This window comes from Heliconius melpomene, chromosome 13 (assembly GCF_056956725.1).
Source record: "Heliconius melpomene rosina isolate 202511_hmr_F chromosome 13, ASM5695672v1, whole genome shotgun sequence".
NCBI lineage: Eukaryota > Metazoa > Arthropoda > Insecta > Lepidoptera > Nymphalidae > Heliconius > Heliconius melpomene.
Window position 1 is genome coordinate 3540616 of NC_140401.1, and position 27252 is coordinate 3567867.

At 30.8% G+C, this 27252-nt stretch overlaps 1 protein-coding gene across 1 annotated transcript in view; it reads right to left on the reverse strand.

The window, feature by feature from the left end:
• Positions 1-2250: 2250 nt before the first annotated feature.
• The window catches only part of sfl (N-deacetylase and N-sulfotransferase sfl), a 45362-nt gene continuing 20360 nt past the window's right edge, over positions 2251-27252 (reverse strand). The window contains exons 8-14 of the mRNA XM_085195698.1: positions 24497-24659; positions 22554-22736; positions 18395-18615; positions 13495-13650; positions 9898-10014; positions 8673-8852; positions 2251-5700 (exon numbers count right to left, since the gene is read on the reverse strand). Of these exons, the coding sequence (XP_085051824.1) occupies positions 5481-5700; positions 8673-8852; positions 9898-10014; positions 13495-13650; positions 18395-18615; positions 22554-22736; positions 24497-24659 (1240 nt within the window). The 3' untranslated portion in view covers positions 2251-5480. The remainder of the gene's footprint in view (positions 5701-8672; positions 8853-9897; positions 10015-13494; positions 13651-18394; positions 18616-22553; positions 22737-24496; positions 24660-27252) is intronic.

Consider the following 27252-nt stretch of genomic DNA (forward strand, 5'->3'; position numbering starts at 1 on the left):
TTTCAACAATTTTCTAAAGTCAGCGGCTGTTCAGTGTCAATTATAGTGGGGTTTGACGAAACTGGCGCATCGTGGGGTTATCGGGCGCTCCTCGATCGTAGATAAATGAATTATGTCGGCCGCCGTCATCCATCACTGTCGGTTATTTTAAGATAAAAGCTGTAATGCGCGCAGGTTGCTCGTTTCACCAACATATCGTAGACTCGGGAGCTTATGAAGCCTGACGTATCTTTTAGCAAGTTACGTCTTTTTTGACCGAGTATCGGGAAAGTTAGAAAATATATTTTTTTATTAAGAATATCTACAGAAAAAACAGGCAACAATTTATGTAATGATAAATTATGTCTATATGTATATATGTTTAAGTGAAAACTATATTTTTTTTATTTAATAGAGCCTCACAATACACATATCCAATAAAAAGTAGTACTACTGAAGTAAAGTTCCACTCAATATGACCTGGTCCTGGAAGACTGTTCTTTAAAAGTAGGTTTTCAAGTCGAGAAAATTTGAAGTAGGTACTACGACTTTTAACGTTTTCTATCGAACTTTATCGTCGTCCCGATTCAATTACATTCATTGAATGCAAATCTTTAGCGAAAGTCGATTCTGATTGAATCGATTAAACTTTTACCTTTTCAATACGGATTCAAATTGAATGTTTCAAAGTAAAATTACCTGTTTACTGCGGTCCGGCGACGGGCCTTTGTTTTGCGAAGCGATTGTAATGAAAAGCTATGAGGCTGTGCTGTGAGGGAAATGTGAATACATTTCCGAAATGTATCCCAGTGAACAATGGTTGCGACAGGAAAATGTTTTAAGATTTTTCGTTGTATTTCTGTTCGAATGCAATTGGCTTGGATAATCGTTGTGTGCTCAAATGTTATCCTTTGAAATTGATGTTTTAAGGTTGTATATATGTCAACGCTATTAGGTAGTATTGCAAAGGACCGTTCACGGTGTAGTAACGGATATATTAATAAAAAAAATATGAAAATAGTTTTATAATTTTCCATTCTATATTCAATTTCTAAGGATACAAATTTTGCTTTATTTCATTTAAGCTTGCTTTAACCTTCATTTAGTAACTACCAAATATCTGAGTTTAGTTCCCACCTACTTTATATTGTCAAATTTAGGTTTTAATTTTTAAATGTATTTAGGTAACAATATTAACCTAATTCTTTTTTTAGATTAACGCTGTATAGGGTAACTGTACATCATCATCTAAAATAAAATAAAAATATGCAAAGGGAACCTAACAAGACAGTCCACTTCCACCCAATTATTTAGTGTTGAATAGCGGAGAGACGTAACTGCACCATAGTTTATCGTCTTCTAAGCTAAGAAATGTAGTATGTGTATGTATGTTCTCTCTATCTAAAGCTAAGAAATGATAATGTATTTCGCCGAGTGGGAATCGAACTCACACCGTTGCAACAAAGATAAGATAAACAAAGACAACCAATTTATAAAAACAAAATTAATCTTTTGAAATAACATTATGCATTACATAAGAAGTAGTTTATAGCATTTTTCTATATATACTTGATTTAATTTATTTAAGAATGTTAATAACTTTTCCTCGCCTTAGGTGTATATAAAATATAACGATGACGTTTAATTTCTAGCCGGATACAGCGTTCAGAATAAGTGGTACTTAAGACTGATTGGAGTCGTTTAAACTGTAATGAATTTCTTTTATTATGTTCTGTAAAAATTTTAGAGGCTATCGACGCGTAGTGGGTGTACTAACGCGATGGATGTGGCTTCAATCCTTACTCGGGAAATGATTACATTAACTTATTATTATTCCTTGCCCGCTAAAGTGGAATGGAAACTGTGAAGTGTCTTAACTCTCGACTTCCTCTGCCTACGCTGCTATAGGTATGCGAAAAAAAAATTATGCCTACGATTTTTTTTCTGCTTTGTGAAGTTAGCAAAGATATACTTTACTTTGTTCCCCACTACCCATCAAAAGATTAATTACATATCTCTGGCTAAGCTCCACGTCGAACTTTATCTGACCTGAATATCAAAATTTTATATATAATTACAAATATCATATTTTTAAATACCCTGAGTGACATTTAAGTCTCTAAAAACTAGTACATTAAATTTATAAGTAGTTTATGTGAAAATATTAAGAACTAGATAACTTAGAAAATAGTTTTTTATTTAAAATATTGACTGATTCACGACGTAAATTATTTTATATTACAACAAGAAAGATGAAATAAATAAAAAATCTTTCATTAATTAAATCATTTAATAAAATAAGTGACGTATTAATTTCATATACAGAACACATTTTAAGAGCAGTCATTGCCTTTGAAAAATTACATAACATTAAACAAATAAATGTAAAGAGGCTATTTTCAGCATAAAATTATAATAACTTATTATTCAACAAATGATTTCGTACGCTGCCAAATTCGATGTAACTATTAAAAACATAATTTAATTTTTTATTTAAATTCCATATAAAGAAGTATTTTTATAGTATGTACATTTATTTGCTTTCCAAGGCCAAACCCGTGACCTCAAAGGGAAATATAATATATTTAAACATTTTTTGTTAAATAATATTTAATGAAATAATATTCGTACAAGATGTGGTGTAGAAGCACAGATTTTCAAACCTAACAAGTAAGAAAAAATGTGTATGTAATCCATATGAACCCCAACAGATCCTCAATCCAAAAACAAAAGAAATAGAAATAAATTATAAATTAATATTATAAATAGAAAAACGATATTTACGAAAAAATGTAAGGCCATTTTCTATTACCACATCACCTCACAATCCATCAAAAACGTCAGAAGTGTATACATAAAACTCTAAATCTATAAAAGCTTTGTTGAAAAACGGAAAATAATTTGAAAACATTCGTTCGTAGAACACTGATATATGTAATATCTAAATATAATACAAAACAATATTTCATAGAAAATGATATATACGTAGGAATATATGTACGTAACAATTTTTGCATATTTCATACCTATATATATTTTTTTATTTTTGCGCAATATAAAAAAATTTTGTAAAACAAATAGATTGATGTGTTTCAGTCAAAATTAAACTGACAGTTATAAAAGCGTCGGGGTCGCGCGTCGACGTGAAAAATTCCCGAGTGAATGAAATGGTATGAAATTTATTTAAAAAAGTATTTACACTACACTCGTTTCCGTACCCTACGTTACATACATTTTTAGAGGCAATGTTCTACGAAAAACATTTTCCAATAGATATTTATACAAAAATTATAATTTACACTATTATTTTATTATTATATTTTTTTTCATAATGTAATATAATTACTATGGAGATGAGACTTTCACATGAACTTTAAGTACAACTATTACAAAGTTATGTAAAATCGTAACAATCTTCAGACCGTATCCTCGCGTAAATTCATGCGTATCAAAATATATTACAAATACATTTATATTTTGGATGTAAAGAGAAATCTATTGTAGAACAAAGCCGCGGTTATAATGTATAACGAAGTATTTCATTTTATTTAAATAAAACATATTTTTATCTGTATATAGCAAGGTAGATTAAGACATTCGGTTCCCCGCGCACAAATTTTTAAGACATTGCATATTGAGTGACGAAACTCAGCGCGGCGCTTTATTGCCAGAGCGGGGAAATGAAAAACAAAATCATTTTCCGAGTAAGAACCGAATCCATAACCATTGCGTTGACAATATGCCGCTACGCCACGATGGTGCCTGTACAATAAAAATGAAGTATACAATAGTAATATTTAACATAAACCTATAAAATATAAATAGTACAACACGACTTTGCCCTACATTTCATTTAAAAGAATAGTAAACTGTCCATCTGTTGAAAGGTAACTGTAATATTGTGATATTAAACAATAAAGACTTAATAGTAGGACTAGTTTATTGTTCATTGTGCCATTGAACTAAATGTTTTAATTCGCGTACATTGCTTTGACGTCTACCGACATTTATTTCTCTTCAATTATAATGTACTGAAGTTTAAAAAGGCGTTTACTAAAATTTTATTTATATATATTTTTGGCTCAAATGGCACAGGATGCAAGTATTGAAAATAATTTTCTTATATATTAAGACAAGAGGTTCAAAATAAAATATGGCCGTCGCTTTCCACTTGACACAGTTGTCAACATCACTACATACTTAGCGAGAGACATTCAAGCACCTAACGTTAAATATAAGAAAATAACATTATTCGAAAACAACCAATAATATATTGTTCATTTTGTAGATCTAGATAAAAATAAAATATTTATAATACTACCTATGTACGCTATATAAATAACATCTATTTTTTAAAAAGCCATATTTAATTTTGAACGTCTAAACAGTAACGTACAAAATTAACTACAAATGTACAAATGTCAGGTACGTACGTACATATTCGTACATCGAATATACTAAGCGTGTCCGTAAGCATGGAATGAGATAAATTTGAATAACTAAATTATTTAAAAAAAAACAATTTAGATACCATGCTATTTTCTTTTATTTACATGACGGCAGGTTGAAACTTAACTAACGAATAGCACCTATACAGATATCGTTGGGATAATACTATAGAAGTGGGTTATTAAAAATATATAGAAAGAGATAGCTAATGATCGTGCCATCTCCCTCTTTCAAATATATAAATATTATAACATAATTAAATAGATCTACATCTCATATTATCCCTTTTGATATTCAGTAATATGGCTAAAGATTTCGGGCAAGCAAAATTATATGAACAACGAATTAAGCTACAAAATCAATAAACATTACAATCTAAATAAATATTCCACTCACTATAGTGAAATATCTAATAAATCATTATAATATCTCTGATATATTACACGTATATTAATAGATATATCTCAACAACGATACTCTGACACTGAAACATGAAAAAACAACATTACGTATTGAAAACGTCCATAGTTCATAACTCGGACTGAACGATATTACCTTAAGGCCGAACCCACACTATGGTGCTGATCGTGGCTCGTTGGCTCGAAGGCTCGTTCTCCGATCCGATGTCAGTCTTTTTAAATAGTGTTATATGAGAAACAATGAGAGCATTCATACTATTATTCTGGTCAAGTTGGGGTCGAATCACGCATAAAAGAATATTTCCCATATTTTAGCAGACTGAGTTCGAACCGTGAAGGAACCACGACCGACACTATAGTGTAAATCCGGCCTAAGGGTTGCCAACGTTTAGGAAACATTTTGTTCATCAAAAACATCACTAAAAACTCACATAAATACACTATCTATAATTATTTATTGAAAGAAAAAACACATTCACTATTATTCGGAGACGTAATCACTCTTCCATTCCCATAAATAACCATAGCACTTTACAAAAACTTGTTCAGAAGTTGGCAAACTCAAGGCATCGCCACAACACATACTTTGATAAGTTTATGCATTTTTTCCAACCTTTTAGGTTTTATGTAATGCTATCCATTGGATAATTCGTCTTTTAGCCATTGCGGGACAGGTCTTCCTAATCTAACTAGTAATTTGGATAACGCCGTGTTGTGTTGAGTATAATATCTTCTTAGAAATTTCGTCGATACTTCGTCCATCGGTGGATATACCCTGCCCTTTGATTTTCCGAGACATTTCGTTTTCTCGTTACTTGTTACTTGGCAGAAAAATCCTTTTTTTGGATCGTATCTGTAACAATTTAGTATTATTAATATATTTTTTTCTTCACAAATCCCGCGTATAATAGTGTTGGCAAAGCGAACCTAATGTTGAGTGGCTTAACTCAACGTCGCGTCTTCTTATCAGATCGAGGAAATAAAATAATTATCTATGTATTTCATTCCCCCGAGTGGAAATCAAACCCAGAACCGTCACGTTTACAGTCAAACGCAGTTCTTCACAACTACCACATAATAATAATAGTCATGTTAAACTATAGATTTTCTTTGAATGTTTAACAGGTGAATGTCCTACATCTATGCTTCCATAATCTGATAGGATGTCTTAATACAACTGAATAGGCCAGTAGCAGCGCTTAGGCTTTGTCTTAATATCTAGTTTAAATTAGAACTGGAAGTGACAATATCTATTAAATATAGATTATTTGTTATACCATGTACAGAATAGTTTAAATGAAATATGTGTCTATATTGTTTGTCTTTGGGCACTGGATAAAAACTTACATTTAGATTTATTTTTTATATCAATTAAATTTTTCCATAGTTTTAATGATATTTTTTATTTTATTTCAGATAGCCTTCGTATAACAGTATAATTGTACTAGTTTTATTCAATGTCGTGTAAGAAAGACTAAACACGATAGATTTGCAACTTACTCGAATATCCTATTACCTGGTGAATATCCTATTTCTATGCTTCCATAATCTGATAGGATGATTCGAAACAACTGAACAGGTCAGTTGTAGGACAGGGTCTTAGTGCACTCCGTGGCACATTGTTGAAACGATGCCAAATTCCTTGCTTGAGCAAGTTTTCATGATAATAACCTTAGATTGAAAATCTGACCGAGTTAGTAAATAGTTATTATGGAAATATTTTCGATATTAGATATAAATTTATAGAAAAAAAAACTATAAGGAGAGGAAAAAATCCACAATAAAAATATTTTATATTATCAAAGTACGACATAGGGATGATGATTTCTAAGTTTAAAGTGTGTCTTCAGCCACGTCCTAAGATCTAACTAATTTATTTAATTAAAAACTTAATTACAATATTCCCTGCTCCTTTATGCGCTTGCATCGGAAAATACTGTAATGGCTCTTTTGATTAGCTATCATAAGTCTATATATTCCAAATAGAACATCCTTATATGGATACAAAAACCTTATAAGGATTGTACCACAATATGCGTACTCCGTGCGTGGCAATAAAGTTTGTCATAGAAAGTATTCATTAAATTCCATAGTTACTTTAAACTTTTTTTTTAGTTAGACGCTGTATTTCGCACTTGGCAGAAGGACCTGGGAACCTAGTGATCCATTCCCATTAAGAAACTTCCGTTAACCGTGCTTAAAACTTTTCAAATGAAAAAGATTTTTACTTAAAACAATATATAAGATTATATATGCATAGTTGTTTCTTAGGGAGCAATTACATTATTCTTTTATACAAGAGTTAATGTACAACGGTATCGCGTCCCGAGAACACGATATCTAAAAGACAACAAAGGAATAAAAGGTAAGTTCCTACTTAGAAACTAGACACCGTAATAGCATAAATATAGCTCGAGATAATAAACTAAGGTAAGATAACATTTTCTATTAGATATTGTTCCGCTAGAAAATATTATTATGATTATAGTACATTTTAAAAACCCTCTTTGCCCTCATCTGTATTTTAATATCAATGGATTTTCTCTACAAGCAAATACAGATATATCAGTATAAAATAAAAATAAATATCTTTAAGTGGGAATCCTACTTTAAATATTTATTAATTTATTATATTGTATTTAAAACTATAAGTGTAAGGGTTCGTGTAGATGGATGTTTTTCCTCTGTTACGCAATAACTACTGAACCAATTTAATTAGATTAGTTATATATATCTTATACAGTAGAATAACACAGACTACAAATATTTTGTGTGTTAATATTTTGTATAATTTGAATATAATATAACAATAAGTTTAAACGGGCGAAGCCATGTTTGGGTCGCTACTATAAAAATAAATATGTATTTGTTAAGTAAGAATCTCTATTATATTTTTAAGTAAGAAATATTATATTTAAATAATAAACAAAACGAGATTGAAGCTCCTGCAGTCTTAACATAACTTTAAATTTGTTAACAATTGCTAAGTTTGAGAACAACGCTTAATAACATAACATAAACAATGAACAGCAAACTTTTTTATTAAAATATTTAATGTTATTTTTTGTGCTTCAAGCTGTATTCCGCACATAGCCAGGTAGAGGAGTGAAGAAACACTTAAATTTCAGCACATCGCACACTTTCGAGACATTGCGTGTTTAGTGGCGAAACTTAACACCGCCCTTAACCTTGTATACCAGTAGGAGGAAATAAAAATATTTTATTCCTACGAAATTGGATCAAACACAAAATCGTATCTGTATCGCTGTGTCGCCCTTTACATTTATCATTATATTTTTTAAATTGTGAAGTAATAAAAAAATATATTTATATAGAATTTTAAAACAAGTGGGGACCGAAAGTGTCACAATTGGGAAGGAGCGTCTTAAGCACCAAGTTTGTGGTTCCCTCTGCCTAACCTGCAATATGCGGGACACAAAAAGGACAGAGCTTTTTATTAAAATACTGTTACAAGTTATAGTTGATATCTAGATTGACTACGTTCGTGCTATACTGCAATATCTGATCAGATTTTCTTAATATAACTTTTGATGTGGAAAACGTTGTCTGTAGATCAATTGAAGCGATAAGTCCGACAGGCACGGTTGTTTAGTAATATATGATGTTAATCTCAGTATTATTATCTGATAATAATAATACCACCAATTTAAATCTCAAGTTGTTTTATTACGTGTGTTAAAATTTTTGATCAGGTGCTAATCCAGTTCTTTGTCTTAATATTAACAGTTAAAGAGTAGGTTGAAAACTTGAAATTGTACTTTGTTTTTTTATGTAAATTATAAAATAATATAAAATAATACTTACTTAAGTAATTTATTATAATCCAGATGTGGTATTTTTAGGAATTTTTGCAGCGTATTCATAACGGCCGCCGGTTCAGATCGTAGCAGCGACCCGTCGAGGATGTGGATCTGATGCGAACTGTACTCCGCCAACCATCTCTCTAGGTAATGACTGTATTTACCGGGATTTAGGCAGCGGTTTCTAAATTTAATAAAGAAAAATATTTTAAAATTATTTATTTGTTTTTTAAATATTTTTAATGTTATTTTTCTTTATACGTAATAGCGTACAACTGTTGAACTTATTTTTAACAAGCACAGATTCATATCCTATAACGTATCCTATGTGTATTGCTGATCTACTTCTGAAATCTTCTTGAAGAAGTAAAGGCAGCTATAAATTTACTGTATATATAATATTTCTGTATCTTTACAAATTTTACTTAAATAATTTAATAATAATATTTGCTACAATGTTATCTTATTTAATAATTAAACTTATTTTAAAACGTAAATAAAGCCATACCAAAGTAAATTTATTAATTATACGTTTTCATTAAATTGGCAATTAAATACGAACGTACTCGTATATTTGATATCCTCCAGTGTACCAACATTTCCATTTGAAGATGATTATTATTTTAACGCTAACATGTTTGAAATAATTACTAACATCGAATTCATATAATATTTAATAAAATAGGTTAATAAGAACATTTATTAGGAATTAATTAAATTGTGGCAGAATTTTTATAGAATAACTTAAAAAAAGATACTGGATAAAAACACTTGTTTGAAAATAACTCTGCACTGTAGAAATATATTGCTCTAATAAAACTTTATAGATAACGATTGAGTAATCGGCTATTTTTAGTTCATCAAATACATCTTTGTAAGATCTCTTGCATTTAAATTGCGACTTAGAATGTAGGTCCTGGAATTATCATTTTCATTATCATTATACTGATTCTAAGTACTAATAAGATAACCATAAATATATTTGAATTTGCTTCTTCTTAATCTATACATATAATTAATTTTACATTAAAAAAATGCTATAGATGATTTTTAACAATTATAGTAAGGTCGACGTGTCTTGGTCGTCCTGAAGTTAGCTGTCGAAGACTGCGCAGATTTAATATTAAGAATTTTCTTACTTTTATTATCTTTTTTCCGAGTGAACAACGCGCAAAAGTTCAGAAAGTAACTTCAGAGTGGCTACCACTCGTCAACCGTACTGTACTTACCTGAGATCTCGCAAATGTTTAGGGGCGGAATCATTAGCTGTGATGACAGTGTAGAACGTATAGTTGTTAGCGACGGGGTCCCCGTGCGAGCGTATGTGCTGATACCATGAGTACGCCCTGGGGCAAAAAAAAACACATATATTTATTTACCAGGTAGATTCAAGCTTATTCCCGCATAGCGTAGTAGGGAACTTGCCGTTAAGACATTCTGTTCCCTGTCCACTGTCCAATTTTCGAGAAATTGCGTGATGAGAGGCGGAACTTAACTCTGCGATTTAACTATTTTATCTAAGATTAATTTAAATATAATTGCTTCCCCGACTGCGGATCGGAACCATCGCGTTTACAATTAGGAGCTGCCTTACTCTTACCTTGATATCAGATTGCCTCAATTATATATCCGGTTGTAATGTGACACACGAATTAAAAGTTATGTATATGGTTATTAAGTTATTTTTTACCAAAAAAATATCGAGTACATTAGAAATTCCATATATATTTTATGTGAATAGTATAATAATTTATCACGAGCCTTCTCTTATTTCATGTAATCATGAATATAAAAGGACTACATTAATATTTCTCTATAATAACGATTTAATTTCAAACTTTTCCAAACTAGTTAATAACGAAACATTAGTTGCTAGGGTTATGATTCTAATCAAAAACTTATAATTTGTTTTCTATTTAAATTATATAACCAATCAAAATAATATTAATTCATACTTTGAGATAGAGTTTCCAAAGACCAATTCCATTAACACAGACTGAAAGTAGAATTTATAAAAGGAAATAATTTAAATAAGCAACTGGAAATTTGATTAAAAATTGATATCAAATACCGAACAGACAGTTCTATTTCTGAAAAGTTTCGTACAAAGTACATGAAATAAAGTAACCTACAGTATTGTTATCGGGAAATCGCAATAAAATACAGAATTCTTATAGAAACATAGAAAACAAATTTAATCAAGCAATCTTACTCGGAATAAGAGAAACATTACGCTTCAGGGGACGTCTGCTTCAAGTAATTTTGATTTATTCGATTATATGTTTGTATAGCTATGTAAATAACGATATATACCTACCAAAAATGTGTTTTTTTAATTCATTTTGAACATTTATTTTATTTAAACATATATCTGTAGGTATGTAATAATATATATTTTATTAATTTCACGTTTTATCACACACATAGCAGAGTAGACAGGGAGAGGCTAGTGTTGAGACACTTTGTTTTCCGCTATCTACTCAAATTAACGAGACATCGTGCGTTGAGTGGCGGAACGCCTCGTTTTGTCTTGTCAATGAAAATAATTCATCCATGATTTATTATTGAGCCCATAAGTATCGCGTTTAGAATTAGACGTTGCCTCGAATAAACAAACAATTAAATGCGCATATAAGATACATATTTAACAACCAATATTTTAGCTTTACAATACAAATTTCAATAATTTTAAACAGCTTTATATATCAATGTTATTCTCCGTATTTACTAAAGCTAAAAGTTTCAAATCAATGGATTTGTTGCTCATTAAAACATATTGGAATTCCAAATAGGAAATTGGAAAGCTTTTAATTTATAGAATTGGGTTATTATGTTGTAAATAGAATCAATGGGTTTTGTAATTATTTAATTAATTATTCATTTCATAATCACCAATTAAATAGATTAATATCCAAAACAGCGTCGACCGCAAATACAATAACAAAAGGAAATACTAAAATGTTTGAAATTGATTTTATTTGGTACATACTTGTTTCATGTACCTAATATAGATATTATCAAAATTATAGAATGCTAGGATGCATTAAATAAGAATATACAATAGTATTATACACCAAAGGAGCACGGTGGTTCTGGGGTTAAAAATCTAGGAAAACGTATTTGCACTATACGAAAGATTATTAAGAAAACAAAGGTAGGCTTTTGATTCCGCCACTTAACACGCCATGCCTCCAAGTGGGCGGGAAGGAGTGTGCTTTAGTAACAAAGGAAGCATAATAGGTAATTTTAATTGAATTAATTGAAAGCTGTACCGAGAAACAATGAAATTAGTCGAGAAAAATAAATTGTTAATAATTAATATATATAAAAACAGTTTGATGAACAAACAATAACAGCATATTATATTGTTTGTTCAAACTTCATGTTGATTACTAAAATAGGTAGGTGCCTACCTACTATTATTTTCTAATCAATCATTATTATCACTGTTGTCGTGGAAGTTATTATTATATACCTATTGAAGAAAATAGAGATTTTCTTGGTAATATTTATATATTAGTATAATAAAAAAATAATTAATTAAAAATAATAATTTAAGGATGTTCTTCAATCTTATAAAATAAGTAAGTATTACTAACAAAGGAAAGTACAAAAAAAACTGTAAATAATATGTTTTCTATGTACATACATACATACAGTTCCAGTTATATTTAACATCCAAAGGTTTATATACAAAAACATTCTCAAGAGAAATGAAAAGGTATTAGTGGGGCAACATTAATTGCTTGTTTAGGGAGTGATACACTGGGACGAAATGAACCGCCGGTATTGCGGTAATTTTATACAGAAAAAAATTCCTACCAGAGGATATTCCCCTCGGATATTTATGTAGCTATTTAGTGAACCTGGATTACTGAGGAGAACGAAAATTAACTATTTAAAGCGCGTCTTTTGAAATAAACTTTTACATAGCTTTTCCTCTAAGAACCGTAATTTTACGTGATGCAGTGAGCATAATAGGCAATTTGTTTCTCTGTAACAAATGTTGTAATTAAAAACGCAGATGATTTAAGAGCTCGTTTATAAATTGTACATGGCTTATTTTCTATATTATTTTATCTAGTTCCCAAATTATTTTGTTATATTAAAAACGTAATTTTCTTTTAGCGATGTTAAAAAATTCTATAGGCAAGATCACTCCAAATGTCATTCTTTGAAGGCCAGTAAATTAATGTGACTGCTTCCATCTATTTAGACTGTAATTTGACAATCAGTCAATGTCGAGACTTTCGTCAGGCACAATATATTTCTGGAGTACATTATAATAAATAAATAACGTAAAAGAAATAAAATAACGTTGTTTTGTAGCAATTAAGTTAAAATTTGTGTTATAATATAATTGTTATGTCACAGTTCCCTAATCTAGCGATGATACCAACTTTGTAGCATTAAGCAGTTAACGGTTAAAGTTAATTTCATTTTCCGAGATAATACGGAACATTTCAATTAATTTATCAAATTTGTTTGCAGTGTATGGATTAGCGAATCTATTTACGTACTTCAAAGCATTAATGAATTATTATATACAAATTAGTATGGAATTCCTTTATTAATGAATTGTTATTATTAAGGCTCACGACATTGTTTTGTGTTTAAATTCTATTACAATTGATCAATAAACTCAAAAAATGTTGTTTAATTTAATTTAATTTTGAGAGAAATTAAATAAAATAACATATGAGAATAACTCGTGTGAACAAGCAATGGAAACATATTTTGTATTTATATATTCCTGTTCTCCCAAAAACATATAAAAGCAAATATTCCAAACTTTATCTTAATTATGTTTACATAAATATATTTACCTTTTCGATGGTGAAATCAGTATGGCGATGATCTTCGCGTTCGGGAGTAGCGCGTGAGCTCGTCGCGGCACCAGGTCCCCATCGAAATAAGTTGCTGATTTCTCAAACAATATTTGAGTGGAGTTCCCTTGGCTCGGAGGAAAGAAGTTTAAGTACCTGTTGGTAATATAAGCAATATAAGCAAGCAATTATGAATAGAAATTGTAACTGATCGCTACCGGTCTTTTTAGCTACACGCATCTCCCTCATAATATAGAGCTACGACACTCTCTCGTTACTCTCTCTCTTAACTCTGTTCTACATTTTTTGCCCAAACTAGAGTATTGACAAAATGGCTAAGTTATTCTAGAGGGCGTGAAAAAAAGTTGTTAAAATTAAATTACTGCTTTTTAATTAAAAATAACATTAATGCTTAAAGTAAATAAGTCATGTTCATGAAGGCTTATAAAACTATACATTCACAACTTTACGTTCCTTCATAATATTTATTTATAAATGCATCAATTAATTAATGGCGAATAATACAATAAATAATAATAAAACTAATAATTTTCTTCAAAATCTTCTAAATTGTATAATTGGATTAAATGAAATTAAAAAGTAAGAGCTTGGATTTTTTCATTAGGTGTAAAAAGATCTCTTCAATCTAAACGAAATAATCTCAACAAATCTTTAAGGAAAAACTTTAAAGGCGTTTATTTAATTAAAAATACTTTGCGAAATGAATGAAACGATATAAAAGACCCATACTTTGTTTCATACTTGTCGTGTCATTAAAAAAACACAGTAGATATCGATTGTAGCAATTTAAATATTCTATCACATGATTGCGTGCAAAAAATAAAACTGTCTATTGCCATTATGCTACACGAACAATAAATTCCCGATTTAGAGGAAAAAAAATTACAAACACGATATATTTTTTTACAGTTCGCAATAAAAAGAAATCGTTTGAAACTGAATTTGTTTTAGTAAAGAATAATTGATATTTTGAATTCGTTTTCAATATAAAGGATGTTAGCTAAGTAAACGATTGTCATTATGACTCAATTAATAAAATAATCAGCTTCACGCACACACACACATAAGGGTAGGCAGAGAAAATCTAGTGTTAAAACACTTCGTTTCCCATTTTGCATTTCGCAATTTTGGAGGCGCGCTCTGCTTCGAGCGCGAAGAGATGAAAATATGAAATATTTCATTTCCTCGAGTGGGGATCGAACCCATAAACTGTCTCGTTTATAGTCACCCCTGCACCACGTCTTGTCCCCGAGTAATTAAAACTTTGCAATGTCCATATATTTCGATAACAGTAAGACATTTCATTGCTTAAGATCAAATCTCGTGTAAGTTTGACCAAAGTTTTGATTGTTCAAACAAAATTTCTCCAGAATACGCGCGTAAATCAAAATGGAACAAATTGACATTTGTCATGTCTTTCACGAAAAGTTGACTCGTTCACGAAAATGTACAAGGCTTAGGTACCTACCTACATGTTACCGGGAGGGAAGTTTTAAGCGTGGGTGTTGAGGTAGTTATGGAAGTTACTTACGTTGACTTTGCACGGAAACCAATTTTCTTAACAAATAATACAGTTTCGCTTATGAAACAATATGAAATTCTTTATTAAACGTATCAAAAAAGGACGGGAGAATATTACAATACGTCCTAAGTTATAGGCAAATATAGGCATTAACTCGTCCGTTAAACAATGCCACTCTACATAGATGAAAAATAAAATATGTTACTACTTTTAACATACACTACACTAAGTACAAACGATAGGAATAAATAAATAAAAACAGTAATAGTGTACCGAGATCCATATCAAAAATATTCATATCCTTACGTCATATAAACATGAGAACAATTTCCATATTGTCGTCCGTGTCAGAGTATTTAGAGCACAATGTAGAGAATCGATATCAACACTACGCCAACAAACGTCGGCTATGATTGAATCGGGATCAAATATTCACACGACAATGGCACGCTTTTTACAAAACGAACTCACAGTCACTTCGTGTCAATGGCTTGTGTATACTATATAAATACAAATACTATTGATAGCTTCATGCTGTATCCCTATCCGTTACCTGCTTTCCATAGCGTGTTGAGTGGCGGAACTAAACGCCGCGCTTTCCCTCTACACCAGAGCGAACAAATGATAATATAAAATATTTAATTTCCTCGAGTAGGAATCGCACCCACAATCTATCGTGTTTACAGTGACACATTTGTTAATATAAAAACAACATTTATAGTCCACTCGTTCATTTTACTCTTTACATCGTTGCATTCACATATTTATTTAAGCAATTAGCATCTAAATATAAACAACTTGTGGCTATATTATATGAAACAATATATTTTATAGTGTAAATTATAATACAATACAGATAGCAGGCACCTATCCATCTAACATTGACAAACAGTGACGCTGATTGAATCGAAATGAAATATTTGCACCACAATAGTAGGCGCCTTTACAACCGGATTTAAATCACTGGTAAAGTTCAATACACTAACGGATTGCAATTGCATTCAAATAATATGCACATTATATGGGAAATGGTATATTAGTGAATAATGGCAATTGTGGTGTGATATGGTATTGACATAATACTATCTATACTAATATAATAAAGCGGAAGAGTTTGTTTGTTTGTTTGTTTGTTTGAACGCTAAGATCTCTGGATCTACTGGATCGATTTACTTTGTTTTTGTTTTGTATGAAAGCTGCATTCTTCAGAAGTGCTATAGGCTATATAATATTATATTACACATATATACTAATAAATTAAAATACTTTCTAATTTGACATGCAATTTATTCTGCCATGTTAATAACAACCGTCGTCGCTACGCGACCGCGTTCGTTACCGCGTCATTTTGATATTCATCCTTATGAAAATAAATATAATAGTCACTTTTAGCATTTCATATAGATTGAAATTATACTTCTATAGAAATTATATTCTTATATTTCAAGCAGGCGTAGCCGCGTCCGGGTCCGCTAGTTTCTAATAAAATACAAGCATTTTATCTTCTGTGGCCGTCGTGGCAGAGGGGCATAAGTGTGTGACTGAAAACGCGATCGGTTGTGGGTTCGATACCCATTAGGGGAAACGAACTATTATTTATTAATATTTTCATTTCTACGTTCAGGTAAGAAAGCAAAGGTGTTGAGTTAAGTCATTCAACACATAATGCCTCAAAAATTCGCCGGAAAGTGGGAAACGGAGTGTCTTAGCTCTATGTGCTCTCTGCCTACTCTACCATGTGCGGGATACAGCGTGAATGTGAGAAAAAAATCTGTGTTGCTCATCTAAACTATATACAGTACGTAATCTACGTATACAGTATCAATTCAATTCGTATATTAATAAAAAATATTAACTAAAAAACCACAAAACCATATACAGCGGTCATAAGCCAGTCAGTTCGTTTCAATATTATTTAGAGCAGAATGTAGTGAATCAATAACAGCGAGTGTTAACAAACCGGCGACATTTATTGAACGGGATCAAACGTTTACCCTGCGATGGGCGGTCCTTTGTGACTGTCGGTCGGCGCCTGATCGTCATGTCTGATAGCGAATTCAAATTTATCGTATCACCTTTATATCTAATAGACAGATTACTTTTTGCAATTAATTTTTAAATTGAAAACAATTGATTAATTGCTATTTCACATATTAAATTGCTATCGTGAAGCAATAATGATATTGGTCGTGAGTCTCATCTTCTTTTGGAAGAATACTTAATGAGCTTCATACTGCCGCACACAGCAGGGTAAGACATTTCATTTCCCATTTTCCGCCAAATTCTGAATTGGCACACACTACTTATCACGGGAGATGCGTCGAAATAAACATTTTATGTTCATTTGGATTATAAGCAGTAAACATCGTTAAAAGATGAAAATTTCATTTAATAACATTATATAACACACTATATAATTATTTACATTTTAAGAAAAATTAAATAAAAAAATAAACGGCTTTATTATACTCCAATAAGTACAATAGCTGTCTAAATATAAAACGTCTTCATAAGCATACGGCGTTCCGTGTCATACAACAAATATTCATAGTGAGTGTGCGTGAAATCAGACAATTTATCTTTATTACATACAGAATATGTATAACTCGGAGCGGAATGGTGTTATAAAAATAATCGTAAAACTTACTTTATTTTTAAACTATAAACACACGTTTATTATATCCACATAAATTATATATGTACCATTATAAATGTCAATGTGTGTATGTTCGTATTTTTTTAAGATAGAAATATGCATGGATGCAATGGCAAAGTTTATAACATGGATTATCAGTGGGAACTTTTTCATTTCGATAAATGGCATGGTTGTTATAGTTAAAAGTTTCCATTTCATTTTCCATTTTATTTATATATCAAGAAGCTCCGAACAGATCTGAGCGAACAGATGAGGTCACAGATAGAATCTAGTTATAAAATAATAATATATTTTGAGTAAAATGTTTATAATTTATTCTTCTTTTTTTAAAAGTTTATATTGGAAGACTTTCCAATATCACGCTACAGGTATGTACGTCTTCAGTTGAAATAAATTAATCGTAAAAAGAACATTTTATTATTAATATTTTATGGTTTCTTTAAATTTATTAAATGATATATTTTATACTGCTTTTATGATTTTTTTTCAGATTCTAAAAACCTTGTAAAAAAACCTAAACGAGTAAGATAACAATATCAAATTTATATAGATAGATATAAACAGCAACATAATTAAACCAATTTATCTTAATGTCCACTCGAAACAACCCTAAATACAATTTATCTTTGAGACATCAAAGCAATTTATATGAAACGAACCACAAAAGTGAAATGTTAAACTATATTAAACAACAAACTCACCAATCTAATCCTTTCAAATAGTTGTTGTTGTTGAAGAACTGCAATTCTTCATACGTAGTCGGACTTGGCAAATTGGGCACTAAAGTTGGATGCATGGCCAGGAACGTGTATAACGCTGTGCTGCCCGTCTTCTGCGGCCCTATTACCAGGATCTTCGGTAATGTATCGCACCATTTACTCTTCGACCAAATTCTACGATGCCGGATATCGTCGCACGGGTTCTGTTTGGATAAAAATAAATTTTATCTCTGCACTAGTACTGAAATGTTTGTGATTTCATATCGAGGTTAAATGCTTCCTTGAAATTCTTATGCTCGACATGGTAAACAAACTATGAATCCAAATCGTACCTACATTAATGTATGTAAGGAATAATATCTCTCATATGTATGTGTACACGTGTAGCGCTTAGCCAAATATTAGAATAGTTATTTACTTATGTGTCTATTTGAATATTACAAAAAGCAAATATAATCCCAAATTGTAATATAACTTTACCAATAATTTATTTATATAAATCAATATCAACTATAATAAACAAAATTTGTTTACAATATTGACTTTATATCTACATAATATTGGAATGAAAATTAATACTGAATGATATCATAAACATATAAAATTTATAATCGTCGTCTTTCATCAATTTAAATTTCATATTACCTCTTCACTCTGTCAAATTATATTCACGAAATGTTAATAAATTATAATTTGATCATTTCAATCATGAAAATTGAGCCGTGAAAATATTTCCCGTAAACGAAATTAATTCTGCCTCTATTTTCGCAGACTTAAATGAAATACGAGTAGGAGGCGGCGCCAAAACATGTTATAAAATATAACAATTGATCCACCTTATATTTTAGTATTAAAAATGGGAATCTTTTAAAAATATTAAATCCATACCAGTGGATTACTGTTTTCATATTTAGCAAAGTGAAAAGCTTTATAATATTTTGTAAGTTACGGCCATGTATTGGGGTATGGAATGGAATGTAGAGGAATCACCGAGGGAATCAATTCTGCAAATTGAATCAGCGGGTGGTTTAAAAATTGCTCCGGTGAATATGATGTTACATAACATTTTACGTCACCTGAAAATGTTTTTCGATTTTACATTTTAACTCTTTGATTTATTGAAAATGTTTGTATATAAAAAGGGATTACCCCCTATATACACCTCTACTACTGGTAATAAAATAATGTTAGCGGAACTTCTGTATGGTAACCGTATTAATACCTACCACCATCATTGCTAGTCTTATAACAACATACAGTCAGTCACGTACAGGCGACTCGTTAGCGTTGATGTAGTGAGTTCATTTTAAGTTATTGTATTTCTTTTTATTTGTTGTATTTCCTTTTATTTTATCTTTTCTTAAAAGTTAAAGATTATCAAATTCATTTGGATAAGACATTACCCATTCTAAATTGTTTTTTTTTTTTTATATTTATCGCATCTGATTTCTAATAATAACGTTGTATTATTGATATGAGAGTTATTATTGAAATGAGATCAGAAGTTGTATTATTGTAGCTCTACATATATATTTTTTCATGATACTTTTTCGATTTTCTGAAACTACTAGTCCGATATTTAACGAAAAACATTTATTATATTTATATTAATTCACATTCATTTTTTATTTACATTTAACCATAGCATTCTTATTTGTTTGGAAAGATCAAAGTGCATGATTTATATTTTAATTTCAGAATCATCGACAATGTTCGCAGTCAACACTAACGCCTCTTTTAATATTATAAAGCGAAAAGAAATTGAATTGTTTCGTTGTTGCAGTACACAAATAACTGTTTCATATATTTTTCGATTTTCTGCGTTACGTAATTGACTTTTGTATCATTTAATAAAACTTGGCATCACATTTCAAGATAATAGAAATAATTTTAATTACGAAATATTCTTAGCTCCTAGTCTAGTTGGTTCACTTTTATTGGAAATTATAAATTATAAGCGACAACTAGATTCCCGTCTTTAAAATAATTCCAAGAATGATCAATTAATTTAATTCGTTAAAATTTAACTATTACGTAACTTCAATAAAACTAATTCTATTGAAGTGGCAAGTCAATTTTCTTGTAAGCGAAAATCATAATTATAATAATATATTTTTGCTCAATTTTTAAATTGGATTTTTTAAAATTCCATTACGTTCTCTAAATATAAAAAACTAGCGGACGCGCGCAGCTTCGCTTGCATATTTAGGGGTGAATTCTAATAAACCACGAAATATGTGTTCAATGAAATATTTGTAAGTGTCTAAATTTCAAATTTTTTAAAAAATGGTGCCGATTTAAAAAAAATCTATACAAACTTTCAACCCCTTATTTGCACCCTTAGGGGGAGAATTCTAGAAAACGTTGAAACATGTATTCAATTAAATGCTTTTAAAAATCTAAATTTCAAATTTTATAAGAATCGGTGCCGATTTAAAATTTTTTCCATACAAACTTTCAACCCCTATTTTAATTATATAATTTTAATCCTAAAGGATTAAAATTTTCAAAATCCCTTCTTAGTGGATGTCCAGATTACGAAAGTAAACTTTTGTCCAAATTTAACGTTTCTACCATCAGCGGTTAAGGCTGTGCGTGCGTCTTACCTCAGTCAGTGAGGACAAGTCCTTTTATATATATAGATAAATACCTACGCCACGTCCGCTAATAATATAGTTTTTTTTTATTTTGTAAAAATATTAGTTTTGTTTTGTATATTATATGAATTACTAAGTAAAATATTATTCTTTATGAATATAAAATGGCGAAGTTATATAATTTAAATACCTAACATTACATCTTACAACAAAAAAGGCACAAGAACAATAATAATAATTAATTATCACACTGAAAATCTTTCCATTCATTTGAGAAGTTGCGCTAAGAATTCATTATAGAGGCATTAATTAAATTTTCTTGAACAATTTTAATCGCAGTCTTCCTTTAGCAATGGTAATCCTATGCCCTCCTGAAGACTCGGTAGAAAAATAACAATGTATACCGCATATAGCATAGTAGGTGGGAAACCTAGTGTTAGGACACTCCGTTCCCCACTTTCCGCCGAATTTTTAAGGCATTGCGTGTTGAGTTGCGGAACTCCTCGCCATTGTTATCATTGTTACCAGAGCAAGAGAATAAAAATATGAATAAATCATATTTATTCTATTCATTTCATCACAACGGCCTCTGTGTTTATTACAATGTACAAAATTAAATAATACGAAGTCTAAATATTCTTTTGTAATAAATATTAAAAAAAAACAGTAAACATACTTTCACCCCAGCGAAAAAAACATCAAAAAGAAATAAAATGTAATAACAAAAAAAACCATTATTATACACGACCTTATTCAGATCAAAGGAACTTGTCACGACAATATAAATTAATATAATATAATAGACAGACAGACAGAATATACCTATATATGTATATATATTAATAAAATTCGTAAGCATAATAAAGTTAAACGGTAAATACAACATTATGCCTAAAACGCTTGAATATTCACGAGTGGCTCGTGGTCTAACAATGATCGAGTATTCCGCATTGTTGTTCCCACCTGGCGTGGGCATCCTTTATGTCTCGCACTCTACAAGTACGCAATATGGCGTGGTGCTTTTCAATTGTGTATTCAGATATAGGTAAATTAATATTTTACTATAAATATATATCATATATATAAAGTACTTTTAATGTCAGATTATATTATAAAATCAAGTAGTAATACGTATATTAAAATTCTTTTTATTTTCTTTATATAAATATCATGTATACATTTTGCTTTATTTTGACATATAACTAGGATACTTTGCATAGCGCCTAGTAGGATATCGTCAAGCTTGAAGTATAAACAGCGTATTAAGAAAATTATCAACAGGCGAAAAAAAAAGCGTTTAAAAATCAATTAGTATTTGTGTTTCTCTACTATATAATACAAAATAAAGTTCAATTCAGTTTTGTTTATTTATTTTCAAAGAACAAAAACAAGAATAGCAGACTTACATTCTAAGCCGATGTTATTACTTTTTTTCACACTTTTCGGTCAAAAAATGTGACATATTGCGTGACAGAAAGCAATGCCATTTAAATCAAAACCAGCTCACATCTACACCACAACAGTTTATCAGCATCAACACTCACCCCCCATAAAGGATTCAATTCGTCAGGTCGTAGTTGAAAGTACTTCTCGGCGAGCGCGAGAGGCGGCGCCGACGCGAGGCGCACGTTAGTCCAGCACCGGAGGAACTTCACCACAGACTCGAACGTGTACAGTGCGAGACGGTCGTTGCCGTAGTTGGACATGTGCGTCATGAACACGTTGATCTAATCACATAAAGGGAAAAAATATTAAATATTTTCTTTCTTAGCTTCATCAATATCAAGCAATTCGTCCTGCATTTAACTTTCTGTTCAAATTCGAAACACGCTTTGTCTTATCAGAACGAAGAAATGAAAATAATTCCCAATATAAAGATAAATTATCCTAATGAGAAATTAGGCCAGACTGAAGCTGTCGTGGCGCAGGGGCACAAGCGTGCGACTGTTAACGCAACGGTTGAAAATTGCAAGGAGTTGAAGGAATCGAATCCATTCGAGAAGATGGAATATTAAATATTTTCATTTTTTCGTTCTGGTAACACTAATCTAATTCTAATCTGGTAACGCATTACCTCCAGAATTCGGAGGATAATGAGAAAAAGCAAGTACCATAATGTAGAACTGAGTGTCTTAACACTATGTTCTTAGATTCCTTCTGCCTACCCCTACTAAGTGCGAGATGCAGCATGAAGCCTAAAAAATGTAATTGGAACACTCGAGCTACATAAATATGCATATTAAAAAACAACACAAATAGCATAAAAGTACAATATTCATTATTAAGGGAGAAGAATTATAATTAAATTAAAAGCACTTCCATCACTACGACCTCACAGTGGAATGTCGATATAAAGCCTGTATAGTACATCGTTCACTAAGTATAGTTCACATCGGTTATGTTCTGGGCCTGAATGGAAGCATCCAATCAATTTATCGATAACGATGTTTTGATTTTTTAAAAACAAAAAATGTACACGATGACATACCACTGTAGGTACTGTACAGTACTGTACTGTATTCGCTTTAGTTGTTTTATTTGGAAGCGCCACCGACTATTCATAGCTTCACTGTGAATTGCTATATTTATGATTTACTTTGTGACAGTCGTTATATATTATTCAGATGAATGTACCGTGAATGACATTAAATTGTTTTGTGAAAAACTATATGCTCTCAAGTTTAGAGCTGTATTTTTTAAATGTATTCAAATTATTATGAAACCTTTGTAGGTACAAGATTTTTATTATATAAAAATAATTTTAAACGCCATTTGCATATTTATACATACAACGGAATTATAAATTTATTCGTAACCGGCTGACCGTATTGTGTTTCAATTTGCATTTTGCTTCCACTTTGACATTTTAAGTAACAAACGGTACAAGCCCGGAAGTCTACGAATGAAATCTCGGTGGAATGGGCGTCTAACGAAATTTAAAAAAAAAATCATATCGATAGATAAATATTAAGGCCAGTCTATTAAAAAAACCAGCAACTGTCAAAAGCATGCCCGACAAGTTATTCGAGGAGCTCAAATCCAGTGATACATGGAAAGTCAAAGGCTAGTGGTAAATTGAACTGGCACGGTTATTGACGACCGTTTAGAACACTTCACGTGCGGTCCGCTCGTTTCGACCAGTAACGAGACCATCGACAGCCCACATGATTGTCGAGATAAATTCTAGCCAAATTCTGGAGTGTTTTTGCGGACAATCCCTTTCGTATGGAATTAATGAGAATTGAAGCATTTCTCATTATATATTATTAGCCCAATTTATATATATAAACAAACGTAATTAGATAATCCACTATGAAACAACAATATCAACCGTTCGCATACGAGAAGCAAATATATCAACCAACTAACTATATATAAGTTTACACAAAACCACTTGGACGAAGTTCCACACGAGCGTCCGCCCGCATGCTGCAAACTTGGTAACAACAATTACGAATGCAAATGGTCAATAGTAAATCCCACTTACCGGGTTATTAATGACGGTCTGGAACAGTTCTCCGCCTTGTATGGAGCGGTCGAGACGCTGCCTGCCCCCCGGATATCGTTCCAGGAGGAGCGTGTGTGTGAACAGGCCGCAGGTCTGACGTGGTAGTACCATTACACCTCTATGGCGGAATCCTCGGCGTAGCCTGGAAATGTGCTAAAATTAGGCGTATGGAATAATTGCTATTATTAAGACTAGTAATTACCTTTTTATTATTAGTAATTTACCTTTGAGTCTAACAAAATTAATTTGATAATCAAAATCAATAAAAATATATGAAATAATAAGTGCAACATGTTTAGAACCAAATTATGAGATACACAATATTTTCGATAATCTATTTACATAATTAAAATGTTGCCAGTTTTAAAATTACATCTACGTATATAAAATAGCACCTACTGAACTTAATTTCGTTATAATGATACGTTCGTTATACAATATAAATAATGTTTGTAATTCAATTTAAGCAAATTATTCCCCCGGGATGAAAGTAGCCTAAACTATTAACATCGCTTTCGATACAAAATTCAAAATTGTTAATACGAAATTTCTATGATATATTTTATAGAATAAATAATTGTTATACAAAAATTTAATACTGCTACGCTACCTACATTGAAATATACTAAAATAAATTTGCTGCGCCATGTTTATTAAAAGATAAATTTTAAATTATTATTCCAACACACATTTCATTTCCACATAAAGAAAAAATTAAAACACGTCGTTGGTTAAACCACGATAAAAAATCATACAAGAGATTGTACCTACGAGTACATACAAAAACTTGTATGTAATTTAAAAGTAGAATTATTCACCATTTCTGTGGTCCTATTTAAACAGCAAAGTAAATATCACACTCAGCACCAATGGCAGAATTCTCTTTAGAGCAGACGCGATATAAAATACTTATAAAACGTACGACGAAACATGCTTAGATTGCATATTAAACGAGTCAGTGGACTGAAACGCGTGGACTTTTCGGACTCAAAAGTTAGAAGTGTTAATTACATCGCAATACGAGTACAAAGTATATATATATATATACAAACAGCCAGACGAATTGCAATATTTGGAAAGAATTAACATTTTCTTTAACAGTGTTAATTTTTTAACATATTACTATAAATTACTTTTTAAAATGAATTTTATATAATTTAGTTTAAATATTATTCTATTAAACAAGCGAATCCAATTTGTTCCAAAACTCTAGTTGTCTGTTGCATCCTATTTAGTATCGGATATTCGATCTGATGCATCGGTGTCTACGAGTATAGCACAGTCGAGTACTCGTATCTACAGAAATGCGCGTACGTTGTAGGCCGCAACGCAACACGCATCGCTTGCGGTTTATAGGAGTTTGGTAACCGCAACACTGGCCCACTAACTATTCGCCATACTATCATAATAATCGATATATTATGTGACTATTAATTTACGTGAATTACGTGTTACCACAATTATAATGTGAAAATTATATCATAGCATATATAAAGAGATGAATCAAACTTCAAATTCGTAAAACATAAGCGTACAATATATTTTAAAATTAATGAAAAGTTTTTTTTATTAAAAATTGCCTATTACAATCCCCAGTACGCAAACTTTCATATCCAATTACATTGTGAATAATGTTAGTCTAATTGACTGATTGAATATTGATGGTAATTATTTATTTATTTTCTTTTGTTTTCTCACATAACACGGTAGGCAAAACCTAGAGTTAAAACACTCCGGCCGCCACTTTCCGCATATCTTGAGGCATTGGGTGTTGAGTAGCGGAAGTCAACGCCGCTCTTTGCCTCGACACCAGAGCAACGAAATGAAAATATAAATAAATATTTTACTTTCTCGAGTGGGGATTGAATGCACAACCGTCGCGTTACAGTCACACCCTTGTGCCACTGCGCCACGAGGGCTTCGATGAATATGTAATAACTCTAAAAATAACCATTGATTGACATTAAATAATATAAAATTTACCGTTCATTAAAGTATATAAAATAGATTTTCAATTTAACGCTGACATTTTAAATTCACGCGTCAATAAGTAAATGAGACAGTTTGAAACGTTTTAATTTATAAGTGACATTTACAATTTAATTTATTGGCGCTCGAATAAATACGGCGTGGAATGTTTCACTTACTCCTATTTACGCTTTCACTGGTCTAACATATTATTATCTCGTATTTAATCAAAAATAACTATGATATTGAAGTAGCAGTAAATTTGATATTCACTTCTAAATATTTTCTTAAAGAATTCAAAATTTTAAGGCATTTAAATAATATTCCAATTCTGGGTCAATTTTCTATAATAATAAAAAGTTATATTATAATTTTTATATTTTTTAAATAAATAACTTGCGTTATTTACTCAAATTCAAAAATCAAATTTGTAAATATTAATTCGTATTTGCTCGACCTTAATGAAAGCACCATATCAATTACAAAAATAATACAATTTTGAATGATGATATCCCAGAAAAATGAATTTCTTAAAGAAAAATAGATGTACTTTCAAGCCGATGCTTTAGGCTAGATTTCCCAAGACTACATATTAGATTTACTGCCAAAGCTTTCAGGTAAAACATGTATACTGTAAACTAGTCAAGCGTATTTTAGATGTTTGCTTTTATATTTTTCTCTGGAGCTGAACATAACAGTACACTATCAAATGTAGTGGTAATAATCATTAATGAGGTGTAATTTTTCAGTAATTAAATATAATTCAA